Source organism: Fusarium keratoplasticum, chromosome 1, assembly GCF_025433545.1.
Source record: "Fusarium keratoplasticum isolate Fu6.1 chromosome 1, whole genome shotgun sequence".
Classification (NCBI taxonomy): Eukaryota; Fungi; Ascomycota; class Sordariomycetes; order Hypocreales; family Nectriaceae; genus Fusarium; species Fusarium keratoplasticum.
Window position 1 is genome coordinate 3532583 of NC_070529.1, and position 13618 is coordinate 3546200.

The 13618-nt window shown below is 53.6% G+C and overlaps 7 protein-coding genes across 7 annotated transcripts; 2 read left to right on the forward strand and 5 right to left on the reverse strand.

Annotated features, from left to right (window-relative positions):
• Window positions 1-351: 351 nt before the first annotated feature.
• NCS57_00106000 (uncharacterized protein) lies at window positions 352-2494 on the forward strand (the record flags this gene model as incomplete). Its single annotated transcript, XM_053051133.1, has 2 exons — window positions 352-478; window positions 528-2494. The coding sequence occupies 2 exons, from the start codon at window positions 352-354 to the stop codon at window positions 2492-2494; spliced, it is 2094 nt and encodes a 697-aa protein (XP_052919648.1).
• A 739-nt stretch (window positions 2495-3233) lies between these two features.
• Window positions 3234-4323, reverse strand: NCS57_00106100 (Aldo-ket-red domain-containing protein; the record flags this gene model as incomplete). The annotated part of the gene is made up of 3 exons (XM_053051134.1): window positions 3234-3599; window positions 3652-4223; window positions 4272-4323. The coding sequence occupies 3 exons, from the start codon at window positions 4321-4323 to the stop codon at window positions 3234-3236; spliced, it is 990 nt and encodes a 329-aa protein (XP_052919649.1).
• A 536-nt stretch (window positions 4324-4859) lies between these two features.
• On the reverse strand, window positions 4860-6636 carry NCS57_00106200 (Peptidase A1 domain-containing protein; the record flags this gene model as incomplete). Its single annotated transcript, XM_053051135.1, has 3 exons — window positions 4860-5556; window positions 5606-6382; window positions 6446-6636. The coding sequence occupies 3 exons, from the start codon at window positions 6634-6636 to the stop codon at window positions 4860-4862; spliced, it is 1665 nt and encodes a 554-aa protein (XP_052919650.1).
• Window positions 6637-7245: 609 nt separating this feature from the next.
• NCS57_00106300 (Alpha-1,2-Mannosidase) lies at window positions 7246-8992 on the forward strand (the record flags this gene model as incomplete). Its single annotated transcript, XM_053051136.1, has 2 exons — window positions 7246-8820; window positions 8876-8992. The coding sequence occupies 2 exons, from the start codon at window positions 7246-7248 to the stop codon at window positions 8990-8992; spliced, it is 1692 nt and encodes a 563-aa protein (XP_052919651.1).
• A 180-nt stretch (window positions 8993-9172) lies between these two features.
• On the reverse strand, window positions 9173-10036 carry NCS57_00106400 (C3H1-type domain-containing protein; the record flags this gene model as incomplete). Its single annotated transcript, XM_053051137.1, has 1 exon — window positions 9173-10036. The coding sequence occupies one exon, from the start codon at window positions 10034-10036 to the stop codon at window positions 9173-9175; it is 864 nt and encodes a 287-aa protein (XP_052919652.1).
• Window positions 10037-10249: 213 nt separating this feature from the next.
• Window positions 10250-12081, reverse strand: NCS57_00106500 (CAP-Gly domain-containing protein; the record flags this gene model as incomplete). The annotated part of the gene is made up of 3 exons (XM_053051138.1): window positions 10250-11393; window positions 11451-11853; window positions 11910-12081. The coding sequence occupies 3 exons, from the start codon at window positions 12079-12081 to the stop codon at window positions 10250-10252; spliced, it is 1719 nt and encodes a 572-aa protein (XP_052919653.1).
• Window positions 12082-12522: 441 nt separating this feature from the next.
• Window positions 12523-13588, reverse strand: NCS57_00106600 (MaoC-like domain-containing protein; the record flags this gene model as incomplete). Its single annotated transcript, XM_053051139.1, has 3 exons — window positions 12523-13292; window positions 13362-13410; window positions 13469-13588. 3 exons carry the CDS (start codon window positions 13586-13588, stop codon window positions 12523-12525), a joined length of 939 nt encoding a protein of 312 aa, XP_052919654.1.
• Window positions 13589-13618: the final 30 nt, after the last annotated feature.

Sequence of the window (13618 nt, forward strand, 5' to 3'; positions counted from 1 at the left end):
GCACCTGGCACTCCCACTGAGCACTGTCCCTGACTTGTCCCCTGTGCAGGGGCTGCCAGGGTGCAAGTTTGCTGGACGGGCTGTCGCATCCAATTGGACCCCCATTCAGCAGCTACTCAAAGTACTTACCAACTTTGTCCATACACTGCATCATTACTCCAAACAACGCGATCTCAACCACAAAGACGCGCCACGGTACACCGAGATCAACTTGTCCTTTTCTCTCGTGTTACTATTAAACCGCGCCCGCCCACGACTTGCGCCTCTGCACCTCCCATCGCCTGCGAATCCCGCCATCCATAGCTTCCCAGAGATCGACCTGTCCCGCGATGGGACCGTGGAACCTCCACCATGCAGCAACGTCGAGATGAAATCCTAGCAAAGAAAGCAAAGCTCGCAGAGCTTAAGCGGCAGAGAGAGCTTCGGGCCAGCCAGGCGACCGCCAGTCGCTCGAGCATAGGCACCCCTAGCGACGTTGGTCCCCTGACCCTCCACCGCCTTGGAATTGGAACCCCTCGTTGACATAGTCTCTTCACCGCAGTTGATATCCCCGACTCCCGGAAGAGCAGATAACCGCCGCGAGATTGAATCGCTCATCAACAGCTTGGTGGGTGACAGCAGACCTGGCTCCACCGTCACAGGAGGCGCTGCCTCTCCTGCCCCTCGTGGCAGCCGTCCGAACAGCGTGTTGAGTGCTGGCGAACTCAGCAACGAGACTTCCGAAGTCGCCTCTCCCGGTCACATCCAGCCTCTTGTCCTACCTCCGAGCCTTACCACTGTTCCCCTCACCACCGTCTTCGAGTGCCCACCGTCTCCCGTAAAAGAGGTCTTCTCATACAGTAAAGGTGTTCAAACGACCGAGGAATGGACAACTCCCAACAGGACCAGAGCTCAGTCTCTCATTTCAGAAGCCGATGATATACCCGTAGCAACTTCGACGCCCAGCAAGAGGCTGAGCAGGAGAGAACGGGATCGAGAGGAAGAGCTCCGACAGAAGATCAGGGAAGAAGTGGAGGAAGAACTAAGGGCGACAAAGGAGTTCCTGACCGATGGCGTGGTACCTCCGAGCACGTCGATGAACTATCCTTCAAGGAATCTCACTGCCGAAGAACTCGACGCCGTGGCGCAGTCAGACGAGTTTGTCGACTTCCTGGAAAAGTCTACCAAAGTGATCGAGAGAGCCCTTGATCAAGAGACGTACGATATCCTTACCGACTATGCGCTACAAGGTCAAGATGTCGAGGATGAAGACGAAGAAACTGGCAACACCGGCGGCCGCGGAAAGCATAGAGTGAAGGAGGTGGCTCAATTCTTTGATGATCGATGGTCCAAGAAGCGCATGATCAGCGGAATCGACTTCTCGCCCAAATTTAGCGAGCTCGTTCTCGCATCTTACACCAAGAACCCAACGGCGCCCCACGAACCTGATGGCTTGGTTCAGGTCTGGAACCTTCACATGCAAGATCGCCCAGAATACGTCTTTACAGCGCAGTCGGATATCCTGACAGCAAAGTTCTCGCCTTACCACAACAACCTCATCATCGGTGGCTCATACAGTGGCCAAGTGTTGCTCTGGGATACAAGAGCAAAGGCGGCACCCGTTCAAAAGACTCCCTTGACCGGATATGGACACGCTCATCCTATCTATTCGGTCGATATCGTTGGTACTCAAAACGCCAACAACATCATTTCTTGCTCAACTGATGGCGTTGTGTGTGGCTGGACCATGGACGTGTTCGCCCAGCCTCAGGAGTTGCTCGAGCTGAAGAACCCCAGCCAGGCCAAGGTGGCTGTTGAAGATGTGAGCCCGACGTGCCTTTCTTTCCCGGATACAGATCCTACATTCTTCCTCGTCGGTAGCGAGGAGGGCACCATCTTCCCCTGCCATCGATACGACCGAGCTGGTGCCAAGGCCGGCGTGGACAAGAAGATCAGCTACAAGGGACACACCGCACCTGTCATGTCAGTCGACTTCCATCCTGCCAGAGGTCCAGTGGATCTGGGTGACTTGGTCATCTCTTCATCACTGGATTGGAGCGTGAAGCTCTGGAAGGTTCGGGCACCTGCAGCAACTTCCACCATTGGCTCTGGGGATGGTACTATCTCGCCCCTGATCGACTTTGTGCGCGAGGATGTCGTCTACGACGCCAAGTGGTCACCTGTCAAGCCCAACATTTTTGCCTTGGTAGACGGTGCTGGCTGGCTCGAGCTCTGGGATATCGCTGTCGAAACTGAGGAACCTGTGTCGCGGATATCACCCAGTGCTCGAAAGGACGGTAGAACCATGCTTTCAAAGAGTCTGAACAAGGTGGCATGGGAGCCCAACGATGGAAAGCGTCTTGCCACTGGTGGTATCGACGGATCCCTCACAGTGTTTGAGGTGGCCAGCGGTCTGGGAGGCAAGGAGGGCTTGAAGAATGAGGACTGGGCAAACGTGAAGAAGCTTGTGAATAGACTTGAAGCCGTAGGGTCGAATGGCGCGTTGATGGATTAAGGACGTGTGTTGGAGTATTGGCGGCATAGTGGGCGCATTTCTTGTGTCTTCAGGTAGTTGACCAGAGAAGATGATTGTATACCCCTTGAGATTTTATACCTTGTGAGAATTGTCGAGGTCGTCTAATCATGCATTCCGAAGCTGTTTAGGTCCCGATCATTCAAGTATAGATACTACTCTCCAAGCTTTATTGGACGAAGCCAGCTATTTAACATTCTTGGGGCCTTCATCTAGTGGTCTAGAGTCTATAGTTCTATACTTGCACCATGTAATTTATTCTTATATTCGTCTGTTGACAGGCAAACCCCCTGTCATCCTCAGTCGAGATTGGACGTCACGTGCATCAGATCCACCTAAGTGTTTACCAACTTTTCGCTTGAGCCTCAACAACTTTCCTCTCTCTACCTCCTACCTACTCCAAAAACTACCGGAGATGAGACAGGCACCAGCCGCTTAGCACCGCTCAGCTGCTGGAGGTTCATCGCCTTCCCGTGCCTGGCCGTGTGACCAGATACGTTGAATGGCGGTGACCAGTTGTACTGGTAAGTTCTTTTCCTCTTTTCACGACGCGTTCAACATTTCATGATGGCATTCATTTTTATGAATTCTGCAATTCTGAATGCCAATTTGGCATCCTGTGGACAAACTCTAGCTGAAAATATTCAATCTCTTGCAATTGTTGTCTGATATATCCTAGATAGCATGCTAATTCATCAACAGATTCCCCTTCCAACTACTCTTAGGTCTCCATGGGCACACCCGCAGGGTAACGGGAACCCGCAGCCTCAAAGTTGTCCACCAGTGGCTGGATAGCCTGCATCTCCTCCTCGGTGAGCTGGAAGTACTGGGTGTTCTCCTTGACTCGGGCCGCTGCGCTGGCTCCTGGGATGGGGATGATGGTAGGAAGGTGGTGACGCTTGCTGAGACCCCTCACCCAGGCAATTGCCAGCTGGGCTGGGGTGCAGCCCTTCTTCTTGGCGAGAGCTTCGACCTCCTCGACGAGCTTGAGGTTGTGCTGGAAGGCCTCGGGCTGGAAGCGTGGCATGATAGAGACGATGCCCAACTCCTTGAACTCGGAAGCGTCCTTGAACCGACCAGAAAGCATCTATAATAGTGATTAGAACTAAAGCAGTTTGCTTGAAGCTGGTTTTACTTACACCACGGCCAATAGGCGCATAGGCCAGAACTGGGATGTCATGCTCGGCACAAGCTTCGGCAACCCCGTTTCTGAGGATGTCGATGGAGAACATGCTCAGCTCAACCTCGACGGCAACGATCTTGGTGATCTTGGCGGCCTCGTGGATGGTCTGGGCACTGCACTCGGAGAGGTAGATGCCACCGATCTTACCCGTGTCGATGTACTCCTTCTGGATGACGCCAAAGGTCTCCTCGAGAGGGACATTGGGGTCTCTCCTCGAGCAGGCAAAGGCGTCAACCTTCTTAGTTCCACCGAGCTGGCTGATGATGTTGTCAAGAGATCGTCGGATGCCCTCGGGTGTGCCGTTAGGCATGTGGTTGTCGAGATTGTGACCACCCTTGATGACGAGGAAGACCTTGTCGGCATCCTCGGGATACTTGGTGAAGTAGTGCTTGAGCAGTGTCATGGAGTTGTACTCGGGAGTGCCGTAGAACTCGGCGCCGTTCCAGACGTTGCAGCCGTTTTCGAGAGCAGTGCGCATGGCCTCGATGGCCTGGTCCAGAGGGGGAGGAGTAGGACGCCAGGTGAGGCCTGTAGGTTGTCAGTTGAGATGCCATGTGAGGTACAGTGAGGTCATACCCATGAGGCCATAGCCAAGAGCGCCGACTTCCTTTCCAAGAATCTGAGGCATGTTGGACTTGGTATGAATGAGGTGGCTATTGTTTAAAGGCCTTGGAAGTACAAGATGTAGAGGAGATGGTGGAAGTCAGTTTTGAACTGATGCTGCTGCTAAATGATTCTATCCTGAACGATATAAACATCCATTTTATATTCACTTCGTTAATCCTTCCATCGGTCTTGGGTGTAACTCCATGTGTATCATTATCGGGTTTACAGCCTCGACTGGTTAGATAAACCCGTCAAGCTCCACGCCGCGTGCCGAGACCCGCCGGCAAGTTCCGCCTCATGCAAGGAGCATGGAGATAGGCGCAAGGCCAGGTTCTATAAACCCGCAATGGAAATAGTTGATCCCATCTATCAGGGCTGGTTGTCAAAAAGTCATCCACTTGTAGAGTAGGTTGTATGACGTCCATATGAAGCATGCTAATCAGATTTGCCAAAAACCGTCACCCTACCCTTACTATTTGAACAAGAAGTAAATAAATCTAAATAACATAAAAAAGTCTGGTCATTATTTGCAATTTAGTAAGCTCGTGAATCATTCAATCATTTCCGACCATGGCTGGAATAATACGTGTTGCCATCCATCTCGTACACAAAGTGAGACTGTCCCTGCATCTCTGGGGGCATCGGTTTACACCCGGCCATCTCTTGTGGTGGGCTCCAGGCTGGATAGCTCGGTGTGGATTCAACTGAATGTACCTTGGTTTCGGGAGATTCATTGCTTGATTTTGCGTTTCTTCTTCGGCGGATGAGAAAGAAGATTCCCAGGCCAATCACACCCAGTCCGACTACGACGCCGGCGACTGCTCCACCGATGACGGCGCCGGAGGGGGAGGTGGAAGAAGTTGCTTCCTCTGGCTCCTCAGTCGTCTGTGTCTTCTCTTCTTTTGATGGTGTTGCACTAACAGATGGCTGAACCACTCCGCTGGCGTCTTCGCCGCACTTCTTGGCAGTGTCCTCGTCAAAGACTCGCACCAGCTTGCTGCTCTTTGACGGATTGGCCTGCCAGAGCGTAAAGGTTCCTGCGTCGTGGTTCACCATGAGATACGCCGCGGTGAGAAAGTAGCGGCCCAAAGTCGCGGGCTGGTCGGCAACACCATTCATCAAGAGCTCTTTGACGTTGGATTTGGTAACTCGAGCTCCACTGCGATCGATGTCGACAAAGGGCACGATGTACTGGTCGTTTGGCACCCGGATCTGTAGGCCAGAATTAAGGTGGAAGGTGATGTCGCCATCGAATCTAAACAAAGTGTTAGCTAACACCTGGTAGCCAAGATTCAGGAACCTACACTTTATCGGCGTCAAAGAGACGAGCTGACCAGTGGAGGCCGTATGAGGTCTCTGTGTGGTTGAATCCGGTCACTTGCTCAAACCTGCCAACGTACGCGCCTGGTGCCTCGAGAAGGAGCTGTCTTTGGGGGACGATACAGCAAGGCAGCGCAGTGTTGGAAGGGAAGATGCTCTCGTCAGAGCCATCGCGAAAGTTGACCCGAATGTCCGAGACGGTGACCTTCATCCCGGTCCAGCAGCCCGGAGTGCCTGTGTAGTCGTCGTAGACGAGGGGTGCCGTGTAGTTCCTCCCAATCACCTTCTCCTCGTCGTATCCGCCGAGCACAAGGGAACCATCGATGGGTTCCTTTACCCACATCCTGCCCCAGAATATCGACCACACTCGCGAACTGATCTTTCCGGCAGCCCGGAGAGCGTTGAGGTAGGTCGAGTTGGAACCCAGGCCGAGGGGGTGGAGCAGCGTGTAACCGGCATCCCATTTGAGGCGCGGGATCCCGATGGGAAAGTCCTCCAAGGCTGGTGCTCCCTCGAGGGTGATGTTGTCGGTGCCAGCAAGACTAGTCGACACGAGTCTCTTGATTCCTGCTTCTGAGCCTTGAAAGGTCGCCTCGTCCGTGGCGCCGCCTGCATCCCCAATGTCGCTGGCTTTCTCGAAGGACTCAGACTTTTCCTCGTTGAACAGCCCGCCTCTTCGAATCTGGCAGATGCGATCGTTCCAGATGACCGTCTTGTCGCAATAGGACTGGTCATCGTATATGTAAGTGTTGTTCAACTCTCTGTGTAAACCAGCATGTTAGTAAGTCTGATAGCCACTTATAAAGTTTGGTGGGCTCACGTACGCCCAAGGTAAGAGCACAACATTCTGCGTGGGAGATCCAAGTTTTGTCGGGATCCCTTTCATGAAAGACTTCGCAACGTTGGGAAGAACTTGGACATCGCGGATAGGAAGAGACAGGGGCTCCGTATCACAAGATGAGGCGCAACTGGCCGGAACGACCAGCAACAACAACAAATACAGAAACCGACGCATTTTGGTTTCTTGCGGGTTTGCAAGACAAGACAAGAAAGAAAGAAACTTACAGAAAAGACGGTCGGGTACCTGAGACGACAAAGGAGCAGGACTCGCCCAACTCAGCGGCGGATCACGGGTGAAGGAAGCGTAGGATCAACAAGGACACAACCAACAGCATAAAGACGTTATGCCATTTCCAAGCTTTTTACGCGCCCGGATCGTTGTCCGAAGAGGCAATTTCCAAGCTGTCGGTAACGAGCAATAATTTTGGTACAAGCTTATGTTTCAACAGGGATATATATGCATGCCTCAACCAACAACGTCTGGTGATTCGTTATATCGTGGGCTTTGGGTTACAACAAGCTGAATTCGGGGGCTGCGCATCCTACGCTCGGCGGCAATTCGCAGGCGCCTCCCTCTCACGTGGGTCACCCAGCAGCCGCGACCCCCGTTCTCGAGGGCCTTTTTTTAGGCCACCTAGATTCGCGCGCTCCATGCCTACTCCCCCTACTCCATGCTAAAGCTAGACAACATATTCCTAGGGGTCTCTTGTTTCCTGTCGACGAGTTGTCGACTTTCTCTCTTTTCTTGAATCCTTCCACTGCGATCGATCGCATTGGCCACAGCATGATCTCGCTCTCTTCACAACCGTCCTTACCACGCAAGGCGCTGGTCGCCGCTGTCGTTGGGGCGCTGCTGTTCTGGCATCTTCTATCCTCATCAGCGTCTTTGTCTACGCCTAGGACGAGCGGCTTGGACTTTGTGCCAAGCTCATTTAACTGGTCTACTCTGCCGCAATTTCATCCTCCTTCATCAATCAAGCCCCTACCGACTGAGGCGCCTCACAAACTGCCCCAGGTCCAGGCTAACCAGGGCAAGTTCCAACTCACTTCAACAACCAAGACCCGCCAAAAAGCCGTCCGTGATGAGTTTCTGCGCAGCTACAGGTCATATAAGCAATATGCATGGATGAAGGATGAGCTGACGCCCATCTCCGCTACGGGAAAGGATACCTTTGGAGGATGGGCAGCAACACTAGTCGACTCTCTGGACACCCTTTGGATCATGGATCTTAAAGAGGAATTCAATGAGGCTGCTCAAGCGGCTGCCACGCTCAACTGGGGCGAAACTCACGATGGCGCCGTCAACTTGTTTGAGACGACGATCCGTCACCTTGGAGGTCTTCTTAGCGCCTATGAACTAAGCGGCGAGGAGGTTCTACTCAAGAAGGCCGTCGAACTCGGCGAGATGCTCTACGTGGCCTTTGACACCCCCAATCGCCTGCCTGGCTTCTGGCTCAACTTTGAAGACGCCCGGACTGGAAAGCAGGTCGCCGGCGTCCACGACCCGTCTGCGTCCCCTAGCTCCTTGGTGATGGAATTCACAAAGCTCTCGCAGCTCACCGGTGATCCCAAGTTCTACGATGCCACAGATCGCGTGACGCAGTTCCTGGTGAGAATCCAGAACGACACGCGCTTACCGGGAATGTGGCCTCTCTGCCTCAACTTTCAGAATGAGCAAGCAAACGATAACACCTTCTCCCTCGGAGCACTGGCCGACTCTCTATATGAGTATCTACCGAAGATGCACGCGCTACTGAGCGGCTTGGATACGAATTACGAGTCTATGTATCGTATAGCCTCTGATACTATCATCAAGCATCTGCTCTATCGACCTATGCTACCAGAGAAGGACGACATTCTATTCTCTGGTGACGTTCACGTCAACGACGACAGGGCCGAGTTGGTCACCGAGAGTCAGCATCTCACCTGCTTTGCTGGAGGCATGTTTGCGCTGGCCGGAAAGCTCCTAAACATCGAGGAGCATGTTAATATTGGAGAGAGACTTGCCCGAGGCTGCGGGTGGGCATACAAGGCGTTCCCCACGGGCATGATGCCAGAGATTTTCAACCTTGTGTCTTGCCCGACCCTCGAGCCGTGCGAATATGAGAAGGAACGATGGGTCCCTGAGAAGGAATCTCTCTCCCCAGGCTTTCGGAATGCCCGGGACCCGCGATACATCCTCCGGCCCGAAGCCATCGAGAGCATCTTCATCATGTATCGGATCACGGCCGATCCCCAGTGGCAGGACATGGCGTGGGATATGTTCCAAGCCATCGTCCGCTATACCACTACCCAGCATGCCAATGCGGCCATCGAGGACGTCACTAATACAGAGACTGCCCAAACCGACTCAATGGAGGCAAGTAGAACTCCTTGTTAGTGATTGATCATAGTATACTAACATATCGATGCAGAGTTTCTGGCTATCCGAGACCCTTAAGTACTTTTACCTCATCTTCTCACCCCCAGACTTGGTGAACTTGGATGAGTATGTGTTGAATACAGAAGCCCACCCCTTCCGCCGACCATAGTGCGAGAGTTGGCAGTTAGAATTACTATGTATAAATAATGAGCGATTGCATCTTGGATACAGAAGGACACGAGACCCGTCTATGAGAACGTTAGGCTAGAGCATACACACGATAATATCCCGCATGAGCATCTTTACCTCAATTGCGACGTCACAGCTACAACCTTATGCTATCGCGGACTTAGATCTCAATTAGCATCCCTTCCGCTGCTTCCACTTTCTGTCCTTCCTTGATCTCTCTAACCACCGTAACGTTGGCATCCACCGCTGGCCGATTCATAATCTTCTGTCCCTGTTGTCCACCATCGTTGACCTGGCGTTGAGACACCGCCTTCTGCTTCCTCTTCTTGACCGACTTGCGCGTTTCTGCGGCACGAATCACCTCTGGCGGCATTGGCATGACACCCCGTGCTTGGAGCCACCAATCCGGGAACGTCTCGAGTCCAACCTCTGCGAGACCCTCGGGTGTCGTCGGCATGGCGTGTTTAAATCGGCATGAGAGCCCCCATCTGCACGCCCCGTAGCGGCACCAGTGTCGGCACGGGGATGTCAGAACTGGAGTCGGCGACGTAGTCGTTGTGTGCTCTAGCCCCTGGCTGTTGTTGAGGGGGTTGTGCCGGCTCGAGGCGAGGCCCTGCGCGGGTTTGAGCTTCTTTGGAGCCGGCAAGGCCAGTGTAGGCTTTGCATTGTCCCCAAGCTCGCCGGCTTCAGAAGGCGGCGGAGAAGAGCTGGGTTCGGTCTTGGAAGGGCAAGCGGTCGAGGCATCATCGTCGGAGCACAGCTGCTCCTTTTCGCTGTCATCTGAGATAGAGGCAAACTTAAGCTGGTAAGTCCCGGCCTCGGCGTGAAAGGGTCCCAGGTTGATCATGTCCTCTGTCTGCTCTTGGGGCAGATACCGGGGGACTCCGATGACTTCTAGCCATTCGGGGAGCATGTCGGCGGGGATGAGAGGAACAGCTGTTCCGGGACGGACGAGGACCTGGCCGTTGGGAGTGATTTGCTCCAGGCCAGGCCTGATCAGAAAGAATAGAGGCCTGGGAGTCATAGTTTGGAGAGCCTTTGATGTGGAATGAGTGAACGTGTTTAGCAGACGACAACTCGCAATACTCCTGGGAAATCTCTGTCTTTATATAACAATACCATAGGAGGACTGTTCTTGGATTATCAATCTTGCGTGTCTTGTTTCACAGGCACTCACAGTTTGCAATAGACAAACACAAAGCCAGCACACATGCAGTTTCGCGTAGGGTTTGTCCAACTATCGAACCTCCACGCGGATCTTGACATCCAACCCGTCCACGCAGTATCCCAGCTGCCTAGGCCCGTCCTTGAGTTCCACCTCTCTCTTGACCCATCGTCCTGCCTTGCCTGAGCTATCCTCCGCGGCGTGTGTGTCTATCCCCTTTCGTTCCCTCTCTTCTTCGGCTTCCTCCTCGTCGCTGCTGTCTCCCTCTTGGTCATCGAAACCGGCCACGGGATCCCACTCGCCAGTCTCCCAGACGAGTCCCATCTTGAGGGGGGACATGTCAAAGAGTTTTCCAGCGACTCCTTTCACAGCGTAGATGTCGTATGATTTGGGAATCTGTGTGACCTTCTCTTCGCCTTTGCCCAAGTGGAAACCAACTGTAACTAACCTGGCTTCAAGAAATGCAGGATTGACCTCTAACCGGCGGTTGATGGTTGGCTCACCATACATCTCGCAAAGTTGAGCATAACGAGGATGATGGGCTAAAACTTCCGCCTCTGCATTCTCTGGCACGGCCGCGAGCTGTTTTCCAATACGAGAGAGATAAAACATCTCGGCGTTGGTGCGGTCAGCAGGCGTGACCTGGCTAAAGTTGAGAGACTTGAGTGAGGCAAGACGGGCCACGGCGAACATGTGAGACTCTTCTGCGGATGAAGCCTTGGCATCGATATCGGCTGCATCGTAGAATGGGTTGTGTCCAATCCGCAAGCCTGTTAGACCTGGAAAGTGCTTGGGTAGCTGATCCACAAACGTCCATGACTGGATGTTGTTGTAGGAAACGTCGAGATACTGAACAGAGTCGGAGAACATGGGACCTTCAGAGCCTTCTGGTGCAACGGCTGAGATGTTGTTCCCTTTGAGGTGGATGTTGCGGAGGGCCTTGAGAGCTGTGAGAGTGCTGATGTCGGCAAGTGTCGTAAACTCGTTGATCTCAAGGTTGATTGAAGTCAGAGTAGATGCAAGAGTTCCAAAGTTGACAAGGGGAAGGCTATGAAGGTGATTTGAACCAGCATCAAGTGCAGCCAGGATGGGGCATTTGACGGCGATGTGGCAGACTTCTTCCCAACTCAGCATTGTCTCCTCAAGCGACAACTCCTTGACGCCATCAATCACACCCGTGGTTTGATTGTCCAGAACATCCTGGAAACGGTTTCCACTAGGATCGTGTTAGTGTGTTGTTTGCTGTTTACGACAGACCGGGAAGAGGACACACTTGATGCTCAGATGCTGAAGGTTTGGCAGCTCACGACAAATGTCGAGCACAGGGTCAAGCCGCTCAAACAAGTTGCGGCTGAGGTCAAGCTGGGTGATCTTGGGACACGTCTTGGCTATGACGCCCTCCTCCTCATGCTCAGCCCTCGGGGTAGCGACCTGCAGGTCCTCAAGGATGACGACGGTGAGCTCGGCCACATTGGCCTGCTTCCTTCGGATCTTCTCGAAGCCGACCTCCTCCGCACGCTTCCCAAAGAAGATGATCTCCTCGGCTGCCCTCCGGCCGTCGGGAAGGGTATACTCGGAGGCGTACTTGTGGTTGACGGCAGCCAGAAAGTGCCGCGGCGGGTCAGCAGGGCGCGAAGGCCGAACAAAGGATGCAGCGGTGGGGGACTTTGATTTGCCTGTGGCCGGGTCGTCAGTCAGCCAGAGGGGAATCTAGACCGGTATGTCGTGTTACATGTAAAGTAGCGGACGCCCTTGTGGCATCCGTCGTGTTTGCCCCGGGCCGAGTCGTCCCATTCCACTCCGAGCCAGGTACCCGTGGTGCCTGCGACCTCACCGACGAACCTCACGGTGCAGAGGGCTCCATCGTAGGAGACGCGCTGCCCAATTCGGTGGGAGGATGACATGATAATGGTTATTTGGGGAGATTGATATTGGCTGTTATTGAGTGCGCGACTTGATGATGGTCATGGTTGATGGCGGCCGATTGTTGTTGCGTTGTTGAGAAGAGAGTCCGACTCAGGCAGCAGAATTTGAAGCATCATCCATGCGGTGCGTGAGAGAGAATTTGTGTGGCCTACAACAACAAATTGCAGCAACACAAGAGGCAGCAGCAGTTATCGACAAATACAACTAATGCAAGTTTCCGATTGAAACAATTTCACGGTTGCACACTTTTTTTTTTTTTAAGAAAATGTTTGATTAAAAGAGGTATCTTTGTCGCTGGCAAACACAAAGCAAAAGCAGAGGCCCGCCTCGCTAGACAAAATCAAGACAAGCCAAGACTGTCCAAGACAACAGCGAACGGTAACACTAACACACGCTCACGTTAATAATGCATCAATCAATCACAACCGGCTCTTCCTCTCCTTCTCCTTGGCGACAACTCTAACCAGCGCCCTTCCGTTTGTCAGGCACACCTTGCCCCCTGCCACCTGAACGGTGAACCGTACCTCTTCGTACTCGCCCGTCCTCTGCCCCGTCCGCCACACGCTCGTGATGAGCTTGTCCCCGGGAATCACCGGGCTGGCAAACCTCGCCTGGAACTCCCTGAGGTTGGCCGGGTTGCTGCCGCCCAGCTCCTTCAGAATCTCGTGGCAGGCCATGTTCCACGAGTAGAGGCCGTGCATGATGGAGCCCCCAAAGCCCATGCCCGCCCCCGGCTCGGGCGTGGCGTGGAGCGGGTTGTAGTCGCCGTTGAGGCGGTACAGCAGGCCCGACTGCTTGGTTGACTGGTGCTCTAGCACCAAATCGGGCTTCTCGTCTACCGGCGGAGGGAAGCTAACCGTCGGCGGGCCCTTAGGTCCCCCCCAGTTCCCCTGCGCGACATAGAACGAGCTGGTTGTCACCCGTGAGTAGACTTCGCCGCTGCCCGCGTCCACCAAGTCAGACTGCGTCTCGACTACGCTGCCGGGGTGGCCCTTGTCGTAGACCCCAATCACCTTTGTGCGGAACTCGAATCTTTTGCCCTCGGACGACACGGGAAGCCGCTTCAGGAACTCCATCTTGCGCTGTCCGTCGACTACACGACTTGGGTCAAAGTCTGGCACTCCGGGAATCTTGACGGCCTTCTGGGCTGCGTAAAAGTCCACCACGTCCTGTGTGTCGCCCTTGAAGACTAGAGTTGAGTAAACCATCAGTAAGCTAAGCACATACATCTGAAACCGAGGGTATTATTAGAACTCACGGAGAGCTACGGGGTATGTCGGGAAGACGGTAAAGCTGGGGTGAAGTTCCTGTAGGGCTGCTCAGCAACCTGTCCGTCTCGCCTTGAGACTGGAACTGTCAACTCACGTAGAGGAACTGAAGCTCATCGTCGGTACAGCCAACTGTGTTGGCAAAGAGCAAGACATCTCGTCTCAACCACGAGACTCTCTGAGGAGGATATTGATAACCAACGCCTGGTCCAGACATGATGTATGTATGTATGTAAACTGAAGAGAA